We start from the raw sequence: 20513 nt of genomic DNA on the forward strand, positions 1-20513 counted from the left end.
CCTCCTTGGGAACAGCTCAGTGGTGCTACTCACCTAGGACACAGTCTTTTCCAAGGCTCCTGCAGAGGGAATTAGGTCAGTAGGGAGAAGGGGAGCTTTATTCATGGGGCTATTCCTGCTTCTCAAATTGCTGACCATCCCACATCTGTGAGCATCCCTGATCCAGCAAAGGGCACAGCAGCGCTCAGAGGCTGCAAGCTGAAGTCAATTATGTGCCAGGTGCATACAAATCAGGTTTTGCTGACTTTCATGATGCATTGCAATCTGATCACACTTCCTAGCTTCCCCCTCCAAACAGAGAGCTAAGAAGCTCCTTTTTGTAACAAAAACCCTAAGACTTTCATTTATTCTTATGGGTTCAGAAGCTGTGACTCTCAGAAAACAAATCACCAGATGATCATTGGTCACAAGTAATGGCGATGCTGCCATTTTAAGCAGCTATGTCTTCCCCGTTTGTAGCCTAAATACCATTCATTTCAAGCCATAGCATGATATCTAGCAGTGAATTGGTGTGGCAGGCTGGTTTCCTGGGAGACATTGACCCTCATCCTACGATTTGTGTAACCAGAAGAACACTAAGCCTGGCTCAGCTCCCACTGCATCATCCCCTTACAGTATTTTCACCAACTCCAGCAGCAGGTACATCAGGCCTGGAGGAACAGCGCATTTATGCAATCTCAATGAATCCTCATTGTGACGATAGTAGAAAACGCCTTTTTATTTTACCTGTGAGCAGTGAATGTGCCAGAGAGGAGGCACAAAGCAGCTGGAGGGGAAACAGTAATTTTTGTTTTGCAGACAGCATGTTATCTAACAGGAACTCCCAACATGTTCATAGCTTTCTATCCTAACCTCTCAGGCAGGGTAAAGCTGGAAGTGCCACCAATACTCTCAAAATAAGTCCAGAGGAAACTACCATCTGGATAGTCCTCATATCTAGCATTTTCTCGGTATGCTTAGTAAAAGAAAACACATTTTGTAGGGCCCAGCATTCGAGATAAGTGTGTGACAGAAAGTCCATCTTTTATATTTGGATTTGTAAAATATGTTAAGCAAAGACTTTTTAGGGGAAAAAAAATGACAGAAGCTGCTGAGAGGAGCCATCGGCATCACCTCACCCTGTCGAGGCAATGACATGCTAGCTAACCCCGCCACATAACATTTTGAAGAAATACAAATTGTTCTCCTGATAAACCTGCATTTTCCCATGCACAACTGGCTTTGAAGGAATCCTATGCCTATCAGTTGGTTACTCAGCAACTTCTCAAGAACCCAAAACAGTATTAGTCCATAAAACACTTTCTTGTGCTCTTTTTCTGATGACAAGAGCTTAGAAGAGGAGGGAGTGGACACTTCCATTTTAAGTTACAGTTCAGTAGACAGATAATTCTTCTAAACGTGTGAAAGGACATTAACCAACACAGAAATGAGAAATTCTTATGGGTACCTTATTCTCCAGTTAGAAACTGTAGGGTTTTGTATGATTTTTTTTCCTAAATATAAGTCATTGTCTACTGCAGAGATGATGGACAACAATCTGACCCCTCCTGGCAATTACTGTTTTTCTATAGAGAGGTTTCACAGGCTGGAGCCTGATCCATTCACCATTGGCTGCTGGATTTTACATTGTATTAAATGTTCTCTTTTGCAGAGCTGTTACTTGCACAAGCTTCACTGGCACAGTGAAACTGTTGCCCTAAAATTCAGACTAAAACAGTTTCCAGCAATCATCTCTCCAAGTAATTTTACTGCTAGAATGGTCTTGTATAGCTCTCTTCCCTCACGCTCCCCTACCAAACGCGGAGCCAAACTCATGTCAGTGTAAGCCATCCCAATCCATGCTGCATTTCAGATCTGTCCAGTGGGTTTATCTCACAGTGCACGTGATGCGTGTCTGCTCATTTCATAAAAATCCTTTCCATTCCTGGAATTGTGAAGCAAACTCTATCCTTTCCTGGAATACCTGTATTGGTAGGCTTATGCAACAAATTTAAATAAATACCTTCATTTTAGTAACTAGGCAACTTACTCCTCCACAACAGAGCAAACCCCATCCCTTTTTCAGTTGTTTTTCCTCTTTAGGTGAACGGGTTACCTTGTTATAACTTGTTGGTTATGACAACTAGCCACAACCAGCGCAATACTATCATTCTCATTTTTTGGGTATATTAATTAAAGCCGGGCTTTTGACCAGTATTTTAGACAGAATAAGCACTTAACAGCCTCTGCAGGCCAAGGGAGGGAGGATGCAGGGAGCGGGCAGTGGAAGAAGGACTGCTGCTACTGCGGTAGGGGCCAGAACTCCTCCTGCAGGTAAAACCTCTCCCAAACTCTATCTGATACTGCACTGGTAAACATAGCTGTGTTAAATACAAAAATCTAAGTTAAAACAATGTGAAGGCTTCTACAATTCAAAACAGATTTTATTCTTAATGTATAATTTACAGGTTTGGCTGCACGCTTTCTAAAGCAATTGAAGACACTTGTTCTGCGCATCTCACTTTCTGCTCATTTCTCTCCTTGCCTGGATCGTACGGATCCAGAATGCTGTGATCCATATTTCTACTTCGACCCTAAAAATTTATTTTTAAGTGAATGCTCTGCCTTGGCTCCGTTTCCACACCAGCCAGTGGCTGTTTCCAGACGTGTTGCAATCGCGGCCCCGCTTACGCTGCAACAAGCTGGTCTCAAACTCTGTACCAGGCTTCCTGGGTTTCTTTTGGTCTGGCAGAAACAAAATTCTGCAAGAGGATTTCTGTGAGCTCAAGATGAAAAGAAACAATAAAATCATTTACAATCTCTGCCAGTGGTTTTGATACAAAATTCAGTGACTTGATCTGCATACTCTTCTCCAGTTTCCCAGAGAGCTGCATGGTTTTGCACTATCGGCACCTGGACGTGTAGCAGGAGGAGGTCCAGGCGATTGAGCAGAGACTGTTGGGGCATGCAGCATGCAGTGAAGCCCAGGGCTTGTGTCATAAACATGTTAGTTGGGTAATCCTGGTATTATGATTGGCCTCAGAATCGTTAATGTTGGTATTATCATGGGCTCACAGTGCTGCTGGGAGATGCCACGTATAAGCACTCGGACTGGTATGACGTGGAGACCACTCAAGGCCTAACGAGGAAAAAAACAAACCCAAAGGATGCACCAGATTGTTTACAAATGACATCACTTGAGCTCCTGTTTTTTCCCTCTAGCTTATGAGGCTGTGTTATACAGTGTCAACACCAACAATACCACAGTCTGACAGCAGAAGCGCACATCGTCATAAAGAGTTACTAGTTATCAAACATTCCCTCCCCCTGCCTCCCTCTTCCCCCCATTTGCTGCTCATTTTCTTATCCAGCCTGGCTTGTATCTTGTGAATGGCATCTCATTTGGTGGGATACCCACTCGGAGTGAATCCAGACATGTTCGCCCAGTCATGCAGATGTCAGACTTTACAAGAGCATCCATAGTGATGCAAAAATATAATAATTAAATATAATAACAATTACAAGCCCAATCCAAACCTCCCTTCCTGTGAGGGGAACTGTATGAAGTCCAATAGCACTTGCCAATGCCAATAATCTGCATGAGATGTGTAATTAAAGAGTAAGAGGATGCTGGTTGCAACTGTGGAGGTGACAAGGCTGATGCAGTTCAGGCTGTTGGTTTTCTTTTGACAAACCTGGAAACATGACTTTGGAGAAACTATCAACTTTGCAGCATTCTCTGATGGTTCTGCAGAAATGTCCTTCATTAACTGCCACAAAACTGTCACCTACAGCTCACCTCTTACAGATTAGTGTTGCACACAGGTTCTGATAGCATCTGTGTAGACTCTGAAGGACCTAAGCGTGTCATCTTGCCACACTGCTAGTGTTGGCTAGAGAGTGATGAAAGATGGTGCAAACTTGAGATCGGACCCCAGCCTGGAGCGCAGCTGGAAATGGTGCCAGTGGCATTTCTGTGCAATTTTACAGACTATAGGTGCTGTTTTGCTGCAGACATGGACTGCAGTAAAACAGACACAAATTGTATATTACAAATGTTGCTGGATTTAAAAGTTTCCTGGGGAAGCAATGCAATTTGCAAATCCGGAAAGAATATTGTTGGGACTTGTTGAAGTGCTCAATATAAACTGTAACACGCAAGCAATTAAAATGAAGATATTTGGCATTTGCAGTCAGACATATGGGCCTTTCAAAACCATTCTTCTGGTTTGGCAGCTCCTACGGTCCTTGAATGATGCACAACCTCCTTTTATATGTTTCTGTAAGATGGTTCTGCAAAGTTGGCATTTTTTTAAAAACTTGTGGAGAAGAAATCTGATTAAGAAACACAGATCTGGTCTAAGGGAAACTTTGGAAACCTACTTTATTTGCATGATTACTTTTGCAAATCCTAGCTGATATCTATGCTTTGTGTTCGTTTTTTCATTTGGCTGCTTCTAGATGCACAAATCTGGAAGCAGACTTGTTTGAAGCAGCCCTGAGCCAGGCTTTGCAAACGAAATGTCAGCCCTGTCCGAGGCCGGGGACACTTTCTGTGCTGATAAGCAAGTCCTCTGAGTGGCCAAACTGATCCATCTCCTGCTCTGACAGTGCCATTGTCTAACCTGACTGTTGAGCGAGGCTTTAAGGCTAAGCAGAGGATAAAACCCTACAATTGACCATGTCCAATGACTGCCTCCATCATGTGACATTTCCTCCACATACATAAAGGCATAATTGACACTTTGGACCTTGCAGATGTTTTGCAATTCATTTGGTTCCCACAAAGATACCAGAAAGTAAGTCTCGTGAACTGGCAATACTGTGTTTTCCTCTGAACACGTTCTTATCTCTAAAACGTATTTAGATGCAAATTGCATCATGTCTCATGGCCCCACTTGTTTTGTTTCGCTTTTTCCTCTAAACAGACTGTGCCATTATTTTTTTTAAAGTATAAAAATATTCAGATGTTCCTGAAAAAGCTGAGTACATTTGACTTCTTAGCAAGCAATCTGCTTCACACGTGAACGGCAGTACATTCTTCTGCTCATGGCAGTCTGCTTTATGCTTCCTAATTTAATTTGCCTTTCTGACTCTTCAGTGATCCTTTCCAAAGAGAAACCTCTTTGCTAAGAAGCCATTTGCTGTCCTCTCAACAGAAGCAGATGTTATGAACAGCTGGTTGGCTTCATCTGTGTCTCGGAGGTCTGGACAAAGGCATAGCAGCATGGTCAAGTGTGGCCCTCATACAGTACAGAGATGTCTTAGTACAAACCTGGCAAAATGATCGCCTCTCCATGTAACTGAGCAAAGCTTTATCCTCTGTGGCTTGTCCTTCCTCTCTGTAAAATGGGAAAGATGGTAATTCCTTCCTGATTCAGTTAAGATTTTTCCTATAAGCACCCTTTGTTTTCACAGATGGAGACCCCTTGTGCTTAGCCTTACGATCACAACTCTTTTTGCCCTTATTTGCTCCTAATTAGGTGCCCTGAAGTGACAGGGCAGTAAAGGCAGGGATATTGCTAGATGCAGTGTCTGCCTGGTTTACCTTCCTCACTCTGGATTTATCAGAGGCAAGAAAATGGCAGCTCCTTTTTTTCCACAAGACAAATAAAAATAGCTCCTTTGGACAAACCCTTCTAGGCTGAGTCTGCAGGCAATAATTTCTTCTAGAAATGAAGTGAGTTCTGTGCTGTCTTTCCATACTGCATGTATCACTTGTGCCTCTGCCTGTGTGGCTTCACATTTCTCTAAATAATGATCAACAATTACATATATATATATATATGAACTCTTTCCTTCTCTGGTGAGGGATGCTACATGCGCACACGTACATCCATATACACACACTCTCCTCACTTTCTCAGATGATGAAGCTTATGCCAGTCTGACTGACACTTGTTAAAACAGCCTGGATCAGCATAGGACAGGGAACTCCCCATAATATTATACAGGAAAGAAAGCAGGGCCAGTCTTGCCCATTAGGCAGCACTATGCTCTGACCAGTGAAAAAAAAAGGAAAGCACAGATCGCATTTTATTTTTCTTCAAAAACATGTAGAAAGACCCATCCTCATTCAGGAGTCCAACTCTGTGTCTTATTGTCCTGCATATTTTCCTTTCCTAAGTATTTTAAAAGTAATTTCAAATACACTCAGTGCTGTTGTAAGTACGGACTGACAGCCATCGTAACTGAGGTCCTCTGGTCACAGCCTGCAGATAACCTGGGCAGCTGGCATGTCTAGAGATGCTGCAGTATCTCCTTTTCTACCTGCCCCTCCCTCTCCTCTGCCCCCACAATGCACATGAAGAATATTTAAGGATCCCAAAGCCTTACCACTGAGTTGTGCAAAACCCTGCAGTCACCAAGGCAAACCTGGGTGATTCTGCTGCAACAAGGCAACGAGGCAATTTTAGCGCTTTCAAACAAGCTTCTAAAATACCAAGGTACAACGTCAGAAGGATAACTAAACACGGAAGGTACAGCATAGAAGGAACGGCTAAAACCCTCAACTTTTCTGGGTCAGTTAGTGTATTTACCCCAGTCTTTGCTCACAGACCAGGCTTCTTATAATCTTTGCTAAGGCAGGATCATTTCCTATGCTAGAAGCCTTTTTAATTTATCTGTGTCTAATAAGAATCAAAGATACTGGTGAACAAATTCAGACCAAAACAAGAAAAACTGTCCATTTTAATAGCGGGAGGATTAAGACTGTGACAAGCCTCAGGGAAAGAAGTGGATCTTGGTGTCTTCATGTCAAGACTGAATGACTTTTTGTAAGATAATGCTTAAGTCAGACAAATTGCTGAGCTCAGCAAAGAGTAACTGGGTGAGATCTATGGCCTGTGTTGTACAGAAGTTCAGACCAGATGGTCTAATGGGCTCTTCTGCCTTTAAAACCTATGAAATACCAGAGCAGCAGGGATGTCCTGAGTCGCGTGGACGCGTTCCCTGCCTTTGCAGGCAATCATAGCCTATATCTTTCACAAATTAATCAAGTGACATCTTAAAGCTGGGAGTTTTGGCCCTCCATATTTACACTGGGGTGCTGTTGCACAAAGCCCCTTCTCTGATATTTAGAAAGCTTCAGGAACATATTCGTGGACAACTTACGTATTTGTTCTTGAAGTAACATTGTCCTTTGGGTGAAACAGCACTTCTCCTTCCCATTTATATTTATGGAGAGCAACCTTAGCCTTTTGCTTTGCTAGGTTAGACAGAGAAACTCCTAATACAGGCTCTCAATTCCTCTGACCGCCCTCATTACCCTTCTTCTGCTCCATGCCGCTTTCAGGAAAGACTCATCCAGCTCAAGTAACCAGACTACTACACTGCACTCCAGCTGAAGGCTCAGTACTCCATGCAGCTTCCACAATTTCTAAGGAAATACCTCACCTGATACTATTCTGAGACCAAGAGTACCTTTTGCAGGAGGGGACTGCCTGCTCTGGTTCACTTTCAGTTGTTCTCATGCTCTGAAGCTGGAGAGATGCTGAGGGACAAACACCACAGGCCCAGGTGCTTTGCTTGTACCTTCCCAGCTGGCCCCGCTCTGTTGGCCAGGATGGAGGGCTTCGCACCTACAAGGATAATGCAGAGGCTCTGGTGGAGCAAATTGCTGATAACTTTCAATAGTTAGATAGAAAAATAGGAACTCTGTCCAAATCTATAACAAAGCGAGAATCTTTCCAGCCCCTCCTCCTCGCTATTGAAAGCTGCCAAGCAAAACACAGCTAATCAAGCCTTGCCCACGATCAGCTCTATCTCCTCTTGCATATGCACTCTAGCATGGCCTCTACTTTTACGGTCACATGCCATCTCAAGCATGTGATGAAGTAAATATACTTACTGCCGTGGTACACCTAATGAACAGGTCAGGGGCAAAACATGCTGCAACTCAAAACTGAATTTCATTAGAATATTTAAAACCAGTCTTCTGGCTCAGGGCTACATCTCATTGTCATTTTCTGCCACCAGCTCTGAGGTCTACAAAACAAACGTTGTTTCGTGCTGGGAAAACCCTAAATTTTTTTTGCTCTTTTCCTCATAGTAGATCTGAAACATTTTAGGCAAATCTTTTTAAAAATTGCCTTTAGGTGATATATCTATATATTACAAGTGTTACTTTGAAAGTAAAATCTCCAGAAAGTTATAAATGAATGAAAATAATGAATCAGACTTGACATTATGGCAAACTTACCACAATATCAATAGATAGATATATATGTTGTTATTATTATTTGATACACAGATAGAGAACCTCTCTTAACTGTTATTGCTGGTTCTCTAATACTTGACCTTAATCTGAGATACGATGCAATACTTTAAAGTTACTCATACCTTGACTGAGGGCTGCAGTTCAGCACATTTGTGCTTAAACATCACTGGTATTTCCTTAGTTGTGTGTTTTTAATATTTATTTAAATCTCATGCTTGATATTTTAATTTTTTAAATAACTATTTTCAACTGCATTGAACGAACAGTCTACTCCATGCAGATATAAGAAGAATTTTGGGGGATTTTGACTGGCTGTGACAATTACAGATATCTGAGGAAGGTAACACTGCTAATATAATTGTTCTGCAACAGAATAAATGGGATTTATTCAGATTCAGTGGGACATATGTCTTTTATTGGTGGAGAAAACATCTATCTACTACTTCTGTTTGCTGATTAAAGTTTCTGACTTAGGTTGCTAAAACTGAATTTCAGAGTACTATGCGTAGTCCCTGTGATTGATCATGGTTATAGTCCAGACCTTGGCTATTTAAATAAGCCGAGAATATCAGCACTCAAAAAACAAAGTCACTTCAGAAGAAACCCCTTAGAAATCCAAAAGGAAGGCGAAACCCTTTTTTTTTTTTTCAAATACCTCCTAGCAAGGAAAAATCCAGAGACCTCCAGTCAATAAGCAGACCTACTTCTTCAAGAGCTGACTTATCTATGGAGGCTTTAAGCTTTTTTTGGTCTGGATTAAAAGATGCGAGTACCTAAAAAAATTGAAGCAGACAAATAAATAAAGTCACCTCAGTGTTTCATGGATACCCTGGCTTTTGCAAAGGCTTGTCCAACCACAACGTAAATAATTCAAACCATCGTTGTCAGGCAGCAGCGCAGTCCTCCTCAATAGGCACTTGCCTTATCACTCTACAGCAGATGCTTCAGCCAACCATTGGATATTGAAAACATAAATAATGAAACAAAATTTGGAGACAATGGTTTCTGGGCCGGGGACAAAATACTGATGGATATTGTCAGTCTCGGAGTAACCAAGCAGCAAAAGCTCAAGTGACAACAATAGGGAGGAGAAGAATAGGGACAAGTGAGGAGCCCTGAATCTCAATAAGGCCTGGAGCTGCACATGCTGCTGTTACCCTAGAAACTAACCTCTCCCCTGAAGAGGTTTGCTGGGGCATTGTCCGGGGGACACAAGATGTGTCATACACCAGATGGTCGTGTGCTGTATAACTCAGTTATCTGAGCGGCGGAGTGGAGGAATGCATGCCGCAGAGCGCTCCGGAGGGCCGCCCAGGGCACCATCTGTTCTTTCAGACCCAAGGCACTGCTTTGGCTTTGGCTTTTTTTTCTCCTTCCAAGAAAGGAGGGGAAAACAAAATTAAAATGATTCACCATTCAGCAGGGGGGGGGGGGGGGAAAAGCTTAATACAGTTGCCATATCTAGCTTTCATTTAGCTAATTTTATCCCTGGGTTTTATGTCAGGTGAATTGCATTTTTATGCCTGGGAGAGCAGCAATTATTTCTCTCTCAGGAGTCTATCATTTATAAATAAAACCCCTTTGAGACCTCATCGGTCATTTACCATCTGAAAACCCCCAAACACTTTTAGCCATATGTTCTCCAAAGTCTCCTCTCTCCTCCCCAAAGCTCCCTGCGAAGGTTTCGGCAACACAGGGGAAAGAGCATTTTTCTTTTCCAGGAATTGTTCTCCCCTTCAGCCGGGTAGGGAGGAAGGAGGAAAACAAAAAGTCAGAGTCGAAGCGGCGGTCTGAAGGACTGGCGTAGGAAGGAAATGTTAATCACAGGCTGTGCAATGCCAAGGAGCAGTGACTAACGCGCCTGCGAGGTGCAGGCACCAGGAAACATCCTGGGGGCCCGTCCCAAGTGCCACCGGAGCCAGCTGAAAGCCTTGCTGCTTTCCACTGGCTTTGGATCGAGCCCTGAATCAACTCACGGGAGTGGGAGAACCGGATGGAAAGTAAGGTTCAGGACACTTCAGGGTACTTTAAAGGTGTATTAAGGCTTAGCACTTGGGTGCAAGAAGATCAAGACAGGGTAGTAAAAGCAATGCTCAGGTTGCAAGAAACAGGGACTGAAACGTGTGTGCCTAGGGCAGTACTTTTTGCTTAATGACAGGACCTGTCTTCTGGTGCACCTTTCTGCTCCCCTACTTCTGGTTTCTGTCCCGTGGCTGCTGAGGATCCCCCCACCTCACAGCACAGGAGAAAAAATAAATGGAAAATAAAATACTTGATTGCCGACTGAAATAACAGAGAAACATTTGCAACCATTTAAGCAAACGCATTATTTAAAATCTGCTCTATAATGAGCAAGTGAGCACACGTTGCGCTGGCTGTGAGTCCGCAGCTCCTGCAGCACGGGCAGAGGAGGGTTTCAGCAGGGTAAGCACATCTTCTGTCATTCAGATTTTAAAAGACAAACTATGATTAAAAAGATGTTGTGGCTTGCAGAAAACTCCCTCGTGCAGTTGCGATCAGTCCTCATGTGGGTAACTCTTACCTGATGGTTCCCAAAAGTGATCTGAAGGGCACATATCCCTCTGCCCATCAAATCGGCATCCAGTGTTTCAATTAACACGTAGAAGGAAATCCCTAGGGAAATCAAGGCAAAGGGATGGAATCAAAACAGAAGATTTAAATGCAGAATAAGGGCCAAGGATGCAAAAGGAGTAAAATCTGAATCACATTTACATTTAGGTTCCATTTATAGACAGCTCGGTTAATAACCCCATTAGGCAATCATTAGGACTAACAAATTATTAGGCAATGCTTAAACAACAGTTGCAGACGATAGCATCTCACAAGCTGCTTGTAATCCTAATACTTCATACGTGCTTATTGTTCTTACAGCACTGGTAGTGCTTGTAACAACTCTATCTAACATATTAATCTTTACGAATTAATGATCAATATACTCCTAAGGATATAATATATAGCAGGACCGAAAACTGAATTTATTTTCCTCCTTGGCTTCTTATTTTTTATTTCCCTATAAGACTGCCAGCACGGAAAGCAGCAGCGATGCATTTCAGCACAGCTGGCTTTAAAGGTTGTGTGACATGCACAGGCACTGGGGGCTCACAGCGCAACGCTCCCAGACTTAGGAAATTATAGCAAGAAAATCTCCAAAGATTCGTCTGCTCACCCCCGCCAGGGATTTGCCCCTCTCTGATCCCAGAGAGCTCGCTGAAGGCTGCCTAGCCCACTTCGTGCACCTGGCTGAGTGATTGACCAGCAACTCGACGGGGTCGTGGAAGCTTTATTTCCTTTGTTCCACGGGTGTCTGCCATGGAGAGCCAAGCCTGGATTAGCCAAGCCTAAATCCCTGGGCAGCTCGCCAGACCAATGCTAGCTCTGAAGCAAACGCAGCTCCAAGATGGTTTCAAGACCGGCTTTATAGATCAGTTCTTCTTAGGCACAAATCCACAGCCAGAGAGCATAATGCCTCGTGTCAGGCCCCCGGGAAGCCTCTGCCCACAGGCAGCAGTTGCCAGCCCATGTGGGAACGATGTGAACTTGGACAATGCCGTTTCTTTCAGGCCAGCCCTTCCTCGGCAGCACTCCCTTGCCAGCAATGTAGACATCTTTTCACCGGACACCATGCCGTGTTACAATAACGCGCATGGACGTGTTTCGTAATATGCCTGTCTGGCACCCGCATTTTCTTTGTTGCAGCGCCAAGCATTTTGTCGTATTAGCTTTTAGGTCACTGTCATTGGGAGCAATATAAGAAAAATGCTATTTTCCATCATCTTTCAATAGCTGATCCAAAGGCAAGGTGCACCAAGCCTTGCAGGAGCCACCAACTCCCAAGAACATGTCTTCTGCAAGTCTCCTCCTCACCCCAGGAGTTAGAGGCTGTCTTCTGCTCCAAAGTGAGAGGTTACATCTCTTTCAGACCTCTGGGTTTGAGGGAGGGAGAGAGGACTTTTAGCCTAGTTCCTGTGGAAACAAGGTTAATGCACTCATGCTGTGTTTGTTTTGCCTCCCCCTAATAACTTTTGAACCTGTCGGCCTTGTTCAACTCAACTTGACAGAAGGGTAGAGGTCTACAAAATAATTAAGTTCCTATAAATTTTGTGAAAACAGGCACTGAGGTAGAAGAGAGAGAGGCCCGGTATCAACGTCCTCGCCGAGGAAAGGCTGAACGCGAATGCACATCTTGTTGGGCACCAGGGGAACGACACAGAAAACAAACCTGCTCTACATTGCAACTGCAAAAAAAAAGCTTCAGCTGAAATTTGCACTTCTGAGACATCAAAGCCAGCCTATGGACAAGACAGAAAAAAGCCAGCGTTCATAGCATTATTTGCTATTTTCGATTTGAACTCAACAACTTTTGGTTATTGCATGGGAGTGAATCCTTCTTGGGACGTAGCTAAGCGTCACCTCCACATCGCACTGGTGTAACAACTTGCTGCCTTTCATGCACCTTCATCACAGCTGCTGCAGCTCAGGGAGCCCAGGATGCAAAATATTACACAAGCTATTTTAAATGAAATTGGAGGGCATTTAAAAAGCCTTTGCTCTGTGTGCAGAAACATTGCATTGCGTATGTTTGAGTGTGGTAGGTAAGGAAATTCTTATCACTGAAGTGGAAAGAAATACCACTAATTGTTCTGGCTTGAAAACGTGAGTGGCATGCAAGAGTATTATAAACCAATGATTTGAAAACAGAAATGGGAAACAGAAACTTGTGAATTCACATGGCTCTGTGACCACGAGGAAAGCAACGCTGCATACACAACTGAGGCCAGCTTCCACTGAAAGACCATGGAAAGGCGTCTTTACTACACATTTTGAACTTGCAAAGGCTTACATTGACCTGCATGGACTGAGTAGTCCCACTGCAGGCAATAGCCCAACTCCTGTGCATAAATGAAGCACACAAGGACATTTTCACAGGAGTAGGACATAAATGGGAGTTGCATTAGACCTTTAATCTTTTTTCTTTTCTTCTCAATGCCCCTCCTCTTCCCAAACGACCATCCCATCAGTAAAATGAGAACAGTAATACCCATCTCAGCAGGGTACACGAGGATTAACTTATAACTGTTTTTACCTTTTCTCCTTTAAACTCCCAGGAAAGAAAATCTTCCTGTATTTTACTTTTTTATATTTCAAAAAGCAATTTGTTTCTTGCCCAGAGTGTTTCAGCTCAGCGCCCTGGAATATTTCCACCTTCCTCAGAACTGATGGGTGATAAATCAGCCCAGAGGTGTCTGCTAGCAACAACAGCCCTTAACTTGCTGTAGTAAAATGGCTATTTAATCCACTGACATCCAAAGATTTCTGCCTCAACTAGTATTTGAGCATAGCACTGGCCCATTGCATTATTTGAAACGAACCTGCTTTAAAATACAAGAGTGAAAATGAGTGATGGCCAGACTTCTGGTCTTCTTTTGTAAGATACTATGTCAAAGGGGATCTAAAACCCAACATCCTCTAATTGTCACTTTGGCAGCAGGCACTTCCAACTCTGAAACTCCTTGGGCTCAGAATAATAAAGGCTTTGCATATAGCAGGGCTCCAGGTTGGCTTTTACCGACTGAGTAATTATTTATATGAGAGTGGTACCTCAAGTCCCCAGAGTGCAGGTCCCTTTGTGCTAGGCACTGAGCAAACATATAGAAAGGGGCCGTCCCTGTCCCGAGGAATTTGTGGTCTAAATAGACAAGTGGGCTGAGTGGAGGAGAGGGGGCAACAGATGTGGCCAAACAGGTGAAATGACTCGCCCTGAGGTCACACTGTAGATTAATGCCGATGCCAGGCACAGTGCTTCTGTCTCTTGAATCCCAACACAGCCCCTAACCAGGAGCCCATGCTTTTGCTCATCTCCTAAACCTCCTCCCTTGCACACATCCCCTCCCTCCTCCCATTAATCTTTCTTTTTGCAAACTTGCATGGTCCTCTGCCTCTGCTGTGGACTGAGACAGGGTGAGCTTTCATTACCACCTTCAGCTGGGAAGCCCTGTGTTTCTCCTCCTCTCCTATTCACTGGCTTCCTACCTTCCGTATCTGGCATAGCACCCAGACCCCGGTAGGCTGGGGAAGCTGAGCCAGCTCACATTTTTTTAGATGACTTTTTTTTGACTGACCTTTATTTTTTTTAGGCAGGGATGGGGATCCAGGCCTAGCTTACACCAATCTTGAAATGCAAACTGCTATTGAGCTGCTCTAAGAAAGAGACTCCTTTCTGCAGCCTCAGATGCTTTTAACAGAGTTTATGAAAATGGGGTAGAAAATGATAAAGTCAAGGCTTTGCCTACCTTACAGTTTCCTTTGCTCCCCTTCAAGCTATTTACAAACATTTCCTACCCACTTAAAAAACCCTGCTCTAGATAGTTTGGATGAACAGCAGACACCAGCAGATAAGGTTTCAGCAGAAGCGCATACTCATTGCGTGCTGCTTACTTCAGGCTGGTCCAGCGTTGAACTGTACAGCTCATCTTCCTGCTGCTGCCATTCCACAATGCTCTGTGAAAGAAAGATGCTAAGGTACCTACTTCCAGGAGAAGTCATTGAAGTATGAAGCCCCAGCAGGCAAGATAAATGCAGTCCGGTCCTCCGAGCAGAGAGGTCAGACCTGTCTCTGGTGAGCACTTGGGGATGGCTAGCTCCGGGCAGCTGCAAGGCAAATTTGGATGGCTCATTTCATGACATCCCTCTTCAGCCGGAAAAATGGATCAACTTCTTTTTCTTAGGGCAAGGTGGATTATCAGATTTGAAGTAGCAGGTCTCAGAGCTGGTGCTCTTTCTGAAAGGATCAGCTGGACCCAGAATCACCAACCTCATGACAACTCGCCACCAGCCTTGAGAATCTGTAAAACCTGGTTATTCCCAGGATTCTGGTAACGGTGATTTTCGGATGGATATAGACCAACTGACACATCAAGAAAGGGAAATTATCTTTCACATGAAATGTTTGCTGTGCCAGACTGTTATCACCAAGATTAGCTGCCAAACAGAAAATGTAGGTATGGTCTTGGGAACAAGCGAGTAGGAATAGATGCATTTTCTGGTTAACACAACGCCCCTAAAAATGCATAGACCTGGCTGCTTTCAGCAAGGGCTACAAGACACACCTTTCTCCCCAAAGCCAGCCCCGCTGATTAAGTCCTGTTTTTCTTTTATTTCTCCAGTAAAGAATCAGTAGAGGGTTTCCAGTCCTGCACTGCAAATAAGGTATCCATACACTGTACAGTGGGCTAACAAAAAAGAAAAGCAAAGTCAACAGCTTTCCTGGATTTTAGTGTCTGGATTTTAGAATAACCAAAAGACATGGCACTCTTGTCCTGTATTTTATTAGGAAATTAACAGGCTGATTGATAGCCTGAAATTACACAGTGAATCTCATTTAAAAAATGTTCAAAATCATGACAATAATTTTGATTTCTAGAAAACATAATGCCCAGATACAATTCCTGTTTATGCCTGTAAATTTCTACACTCTTAACATTTATCTACTGTACAGCAGCGAGGCTGGATAATTGTAACACAATCTGTAAAGTTAAACACAGTATACTTTTCTCTGCAATCCAAGTGAAAGAGATGAAATGTTGAAAAGAAAGCCTGGAATATGAGCAGCACTATGAGAAGGTTCCCTGCGATCTCAGTTCATTACACATCAGTATTTCAGACTGCTCAAAGATATAAAGACTGGTGACGTTAACTGCTGTGCAAAGTTACGAGGGCATCAGTTTTCCAGGAGAAGGAGAGAGACCGCTGTGGGGTACAGACTCTGCAATGAGGGGAATAGGATGCGCTGGATGTCTATGATGCTCAAAGTGCAAGAGCTGGTAAATCTGTCTACATCTCCTTCTTTTGCCAGCGGTATGGGCTACCGCCACCACCACATTGGACTAAATAGCTTTTCCTGACATTCTGTCAGCTTTAAAGATGTTCCATGTTCAAAGCAGGGCTGATATGGTACAGGCGCTGACTATCTGCAAGGGCTGAATTTCAACCTTAGTAATCAAAGCCCAAATCCTGCGCATGCTGTGTATGTGAAAAATCACACGGAGCCAAACACTGCTGGCTTTATTGCAGCTATCATGTGGGGTAATGTGGTTCAGCTCCATGGGCAGCTGAGGCCCTCGGTCCTCTAAATTAGAGCTGGCACTTTTCAATACCAAATGACTTTTGTAGGGAGTTGAATTTCTCAAGACATTATTCAGGAAACTATTCAAATTGCCATATATGCTGTCTGGATGAGAGATGCTTTCCTGAACTGGGGCCTCGATTCCTGCGAGGATTATGGATGCTCAGTAAGTGGCCAGCTCACACTCTTGACCAGCAAGTCCAGTCACTTCAGCCTCTTGTACTGTTCTTGGTGACTGTAAGCTAAAACCCAGTAGATTTAAGAAGTAGTGGGCCTTCTTTTAAAAAGCTATTTCAGGACAAGTACATTCAGACCACTGTGTTTTCTATTTATACATAAATTCTTTGGCAACAATTTTCTAGAAAGCAGAATCATTTCTTCTATGCAATACTTTATTGTCTGCCCATGAAAAACTGGTATCTTAAAAAATCTATAGCAGTTTCCACTATAAATAGTATTGTTCCAGATTAAGGATTAGTTCCTCCCTGAAGAAAAACAGATTTAAAAAATCTGGTCATTATCTGATAACTGTTTATGCAGCAACATTAAATAAAACAGAAAAAGAAAATCATTCAGTATGTGGTTTGTCATTCTCTAGAATGTTAGTGTACGTTTATACAATAAAACCAACATAAGTTATCCTAGTTTGTTTTAAAAATCTTAGTAGTAGAAATATATTGCTATCTGCAGATTCATAAAGAGAATGCACTTTTTCCATCTAAGTTCAAGTATTATTAGAATATTATTATTACTATTATTATTATTAAAGGAGCTCTAAATGCTTGCCATTTGGCCTGTCTTTACATCGTTTTGGTCTTTCTGAGAAATAACGAGTTGTGATCATTTGTTCATGAACAAAATCAACGTGGAGCTTCAGTAAGTTTTGCCTGGTAGAAGACAGCCTGGCAATCCTGTGGCTATTACGAGCGGCTTTAGAAGACTAGTGGTATAGATACGGTAGTCACATGTTTTCTTGGATGGCTGATGAACTTAATTCCTTCCAGGTTCTCAACATTCAGTCCCATTTAAAGGAGAAAGGTGGGAAGAACCCAACCCAGGCTTATACCACATCAGGATATATCATCTTCGTTTCTTCTCGGTACTGTCAGTTGCTCGTAGGTCGGCAGGGTGTTATTAGGGAGGAAAAGATCCGAATTGACATTGTTGCCTCTCTGAGATGATCTGTTGTTCCCTTGATCCCCCTGCTGACGGGAAACCAGATGATGCAGCATATCTGTAATGAGGTTCAGTTTCTGGTCCATTTGTGTAACCTACAAAGGCAAAGGGAAGGTTTGTTTAGTAGCAGCACGTGAGAAAATTGCAACCAAACCATGTGATACAAATGCAATATTAAAATGACAGTTTTCTTAATTAGGATCACAACAACCTCTATGAAGACACCACAGATTCACAGTTCATCAAACAGAGCACTAGAAATTTAATGCAATAGGTCAGAGTTGCATGAGGATAGGCCTGTGAATACTCACCTCTGGTATGTGCTTTGACACTCATTTTATACCTGGATGAATACATGACAAATGGGCTTTTAAAGAGATGTGCTGGGGATAGAGAACTAAGTCCCAGAACTGAGTTTCTGTGTTGTTTTGTTATTATTGTGTCCACATTTTTTTGAAAACATGATAAACTTCTAACATGCTTATATGCCTTAATAATATCAATATACTCTAGTAAATATCTGCTCTACTTGCAGTGATCTAATCAACTCTAAGCTAGGACTGACTGATGCTCTTTGTTACATTTGGGCCCAATTACCAGCTCAGGCCACAAAATGCCCACAGATATTTTTGCTGCTGTGAGTGTATAGCAGCTGGGGTCTGTGGCAAGGGCTGGGAGTGGGGCATGATGCAGTTTTACGCTCTCACCCCGCCAATGACACAGCGTTCACTAGGATTGCTGTTTGAATGACAGGATTCACAGCAAGCCAGAAACTCTTCTAAGATGGGTGAAAGCTAATTTTTCAACTGGGGGGCTGCAGGGGAAGGTTCAGCCTGAATCCATAATGCTCACTTTCTTCTGCCTTTAGACAGAAGCTCCTTAAATTATTTAATTCCTCTTTTTTGCTTTTTCTGCTCTTTCTTCTAATCTTTAGAAAATATAATGAAAAATCAGTGTACCTAATAGAGGCTAGGTTATGGATTTGTCCAAAATTTAGACTCTATTTGGTGTACTTTTGTGGTACTCAGAGGAAAATCAAGAATGAAATGTTTCTAGGAGCACCACAGAATCAGTCTCTGGTTTCTTGCATTTTCCAGTCAAGAAGTGACCTGTATCATCCCTTTTATCTGGCATGAGAAGCCTCCTGTCTGCACTGACTCCAATGTACTGAGTGAGATGTCCTGAGGGCAAGATGGGCACTTCTAGCTTCAAAGTCCTGACCACTCTCTGCCCCTTGGCATGGCAAGCATTGAAACTGGGCAGTAAGAGTCTGCTTTATGGCCTCCTACTCCCTTCGACAAGCATAACGAGAAAGCCTCAATTTTGACATTGTCATCTCTGACCCATCGATCCACAGCGATCCTAAAACACTAAGTAAATTCTAGGCAAAAACATATAATATGTTTTAAAAAGGGGAAAGAAAGTAAGCAGAAAAAAATGTGATAGGAATAAATTGCTGCCTAAAATATCTGCTAGAAAGTAGTGAAAGGCACATAAAACCGCCAGAGAGAGCATGAGTGGGAGCAATTTATATGTGCCTGGCTATCATCCAAGTATCACACAGGATAGTAAAAGACAGTAAGGCTGAGCAGAACATCAACAAACCTGGAGGATTTCAGCAGAGACTAAAATGTTTTTCCACCGTAGAGAAAATGCTGTTTTTTTCAAACACTTTGTACAACTGGTAGGGAAGCAGATACAGTGATTTAAAAATATGAGGTGCCAGAGATTTATACTTTGCAGCTGGTTTTGAAAACATTAGGCAAAGCACCCTAGATGGTACATGAAACACTAGTAATTCTGGATGGAAATGGCTGTTGAAAGATGAGATTCTTCAAATGAGAAAGCTGAAGAACACATAAGTTCAAGATTTCTAGAAGGAAATATAGATGGAAAATTGAGCAGATCATCAAGTTTTCATTTCATCACTATTTGTTCACTCCCTTAAAAAAAGGCACGCTTTGCTCAAATGGTGCCCATCACAGATGGCAAACTCATGATGCTCCAAGCGTGACAGTACAAATCAGTGCTAGTGAAGCCTGCAAAAATATCTCATTCCTCCATCCCCCACTGCGCAGGTATCACTTGCTTTCTGACACAGCTGCGCTGGAAGGACCGTAGTGGAAGACTGCAGACAAACAGCTATCTTCAGAGTCCGAAGGACAACTTTTCCTCTAACAAGAAATGTCTTTTTGCTAATTATTCTAAACTAACTAGGGGATTTATGTATATATATTTCTTAATTTGTGATTCCAGGCAGGGATTACCAGAGGAAACACAGACTGAAGATATATCTGGAAAATGTGCATTTATGAAACTCTTGCAGTGATGAGCTATTGAAGATGACAGTAGATTGGACTGAGATCTGGATAGTCCTTCAACAGCTGTGCATCTTGGTGATGAAGTACTGGAGAGAAGTGAGATGTGAATATTCTTGCTGGGAAATAAATTCCCAGAGATAATTGTCTAATCTTTTCTAGGGAACAAGGTTTGGCTGCTGCAGCTGTGGAGTGCAGGAGGCCCACAGAAGCAGAGGCAGAAGCTAATTGCTATTGAGCTGAGCCATATGAGAGAAAAAGTACAGACCTTCGTCTTCCATGTTCCTGCTTATTGGGGTAGGGCTCTAAAGCCACAAAGCTTTTGTGGAGGGAGGTCCAGATAGCTGGTTGTGTTTAATTGTTGTTTAATCAGTTTTGCTTTCCAATAAAGCAAGCCATTTCCCAGGGAGTTCTGAGCCCGTGAAGGGCTTGCTCCAAGACACGCTGAAGTCAGTGGTAGCTTTTGGCCATCACAGTCTTCCAGTGACTTCACCTGGCTCTGGATCAATCTTGGACTGAATTGTCAATCCCAAAAAGTAACACATTCTTTGGATATTACAAGAGAAGGAGCAGTTTGGATTTCTGTACATTGCTCTGCTCATGCTTCTTGGGCCTGGATCAGAAAAGATGACATTTGCAAATGAGACGGCAATGGGACGATGGGTCCCCATCCTCAGTT

General features: G+C 42.9%; 1 protein-coding gene across 1 annotated transcript in view; it reads right to left on the reverse strand.

Moving 5' to 3' along the window:
• Positions 1–15540: 15540 nt before the first annotated feature.
• The window catches only part of KCNQ1 (potassium voltage-gated channel subfamily Q member 1), a 368161-nt gene continuing 363188 nt past the window's right edge, over positions 15541–20513 (reverse strand). Inside the window, exon 16 of the mRNA XM_050897770.1 lies at positions 15541–17611. Coding sequence (XP_050753727.1) covers positions 17411–17611 — 201 coding nt within the window. The 3' untranslated portion in view covers positions 15541–17410. The remainder of the gene's footprint in view (positions 17612–20513) is intronic.

This window comes from Gymnogyps californianus, chromosome 5 (assembly GCF_018139145.2).
Source record: "Gymnogyps californianus isolate 813 chromosome 5, ASM1813914v2, whole genome shotgun sequence".
NCBI lineage: Eukaryota > Metazoa > Chordata > Aves > Accipitriformes > Cathartidae > Gymnogyps > Gymnogyps californianus.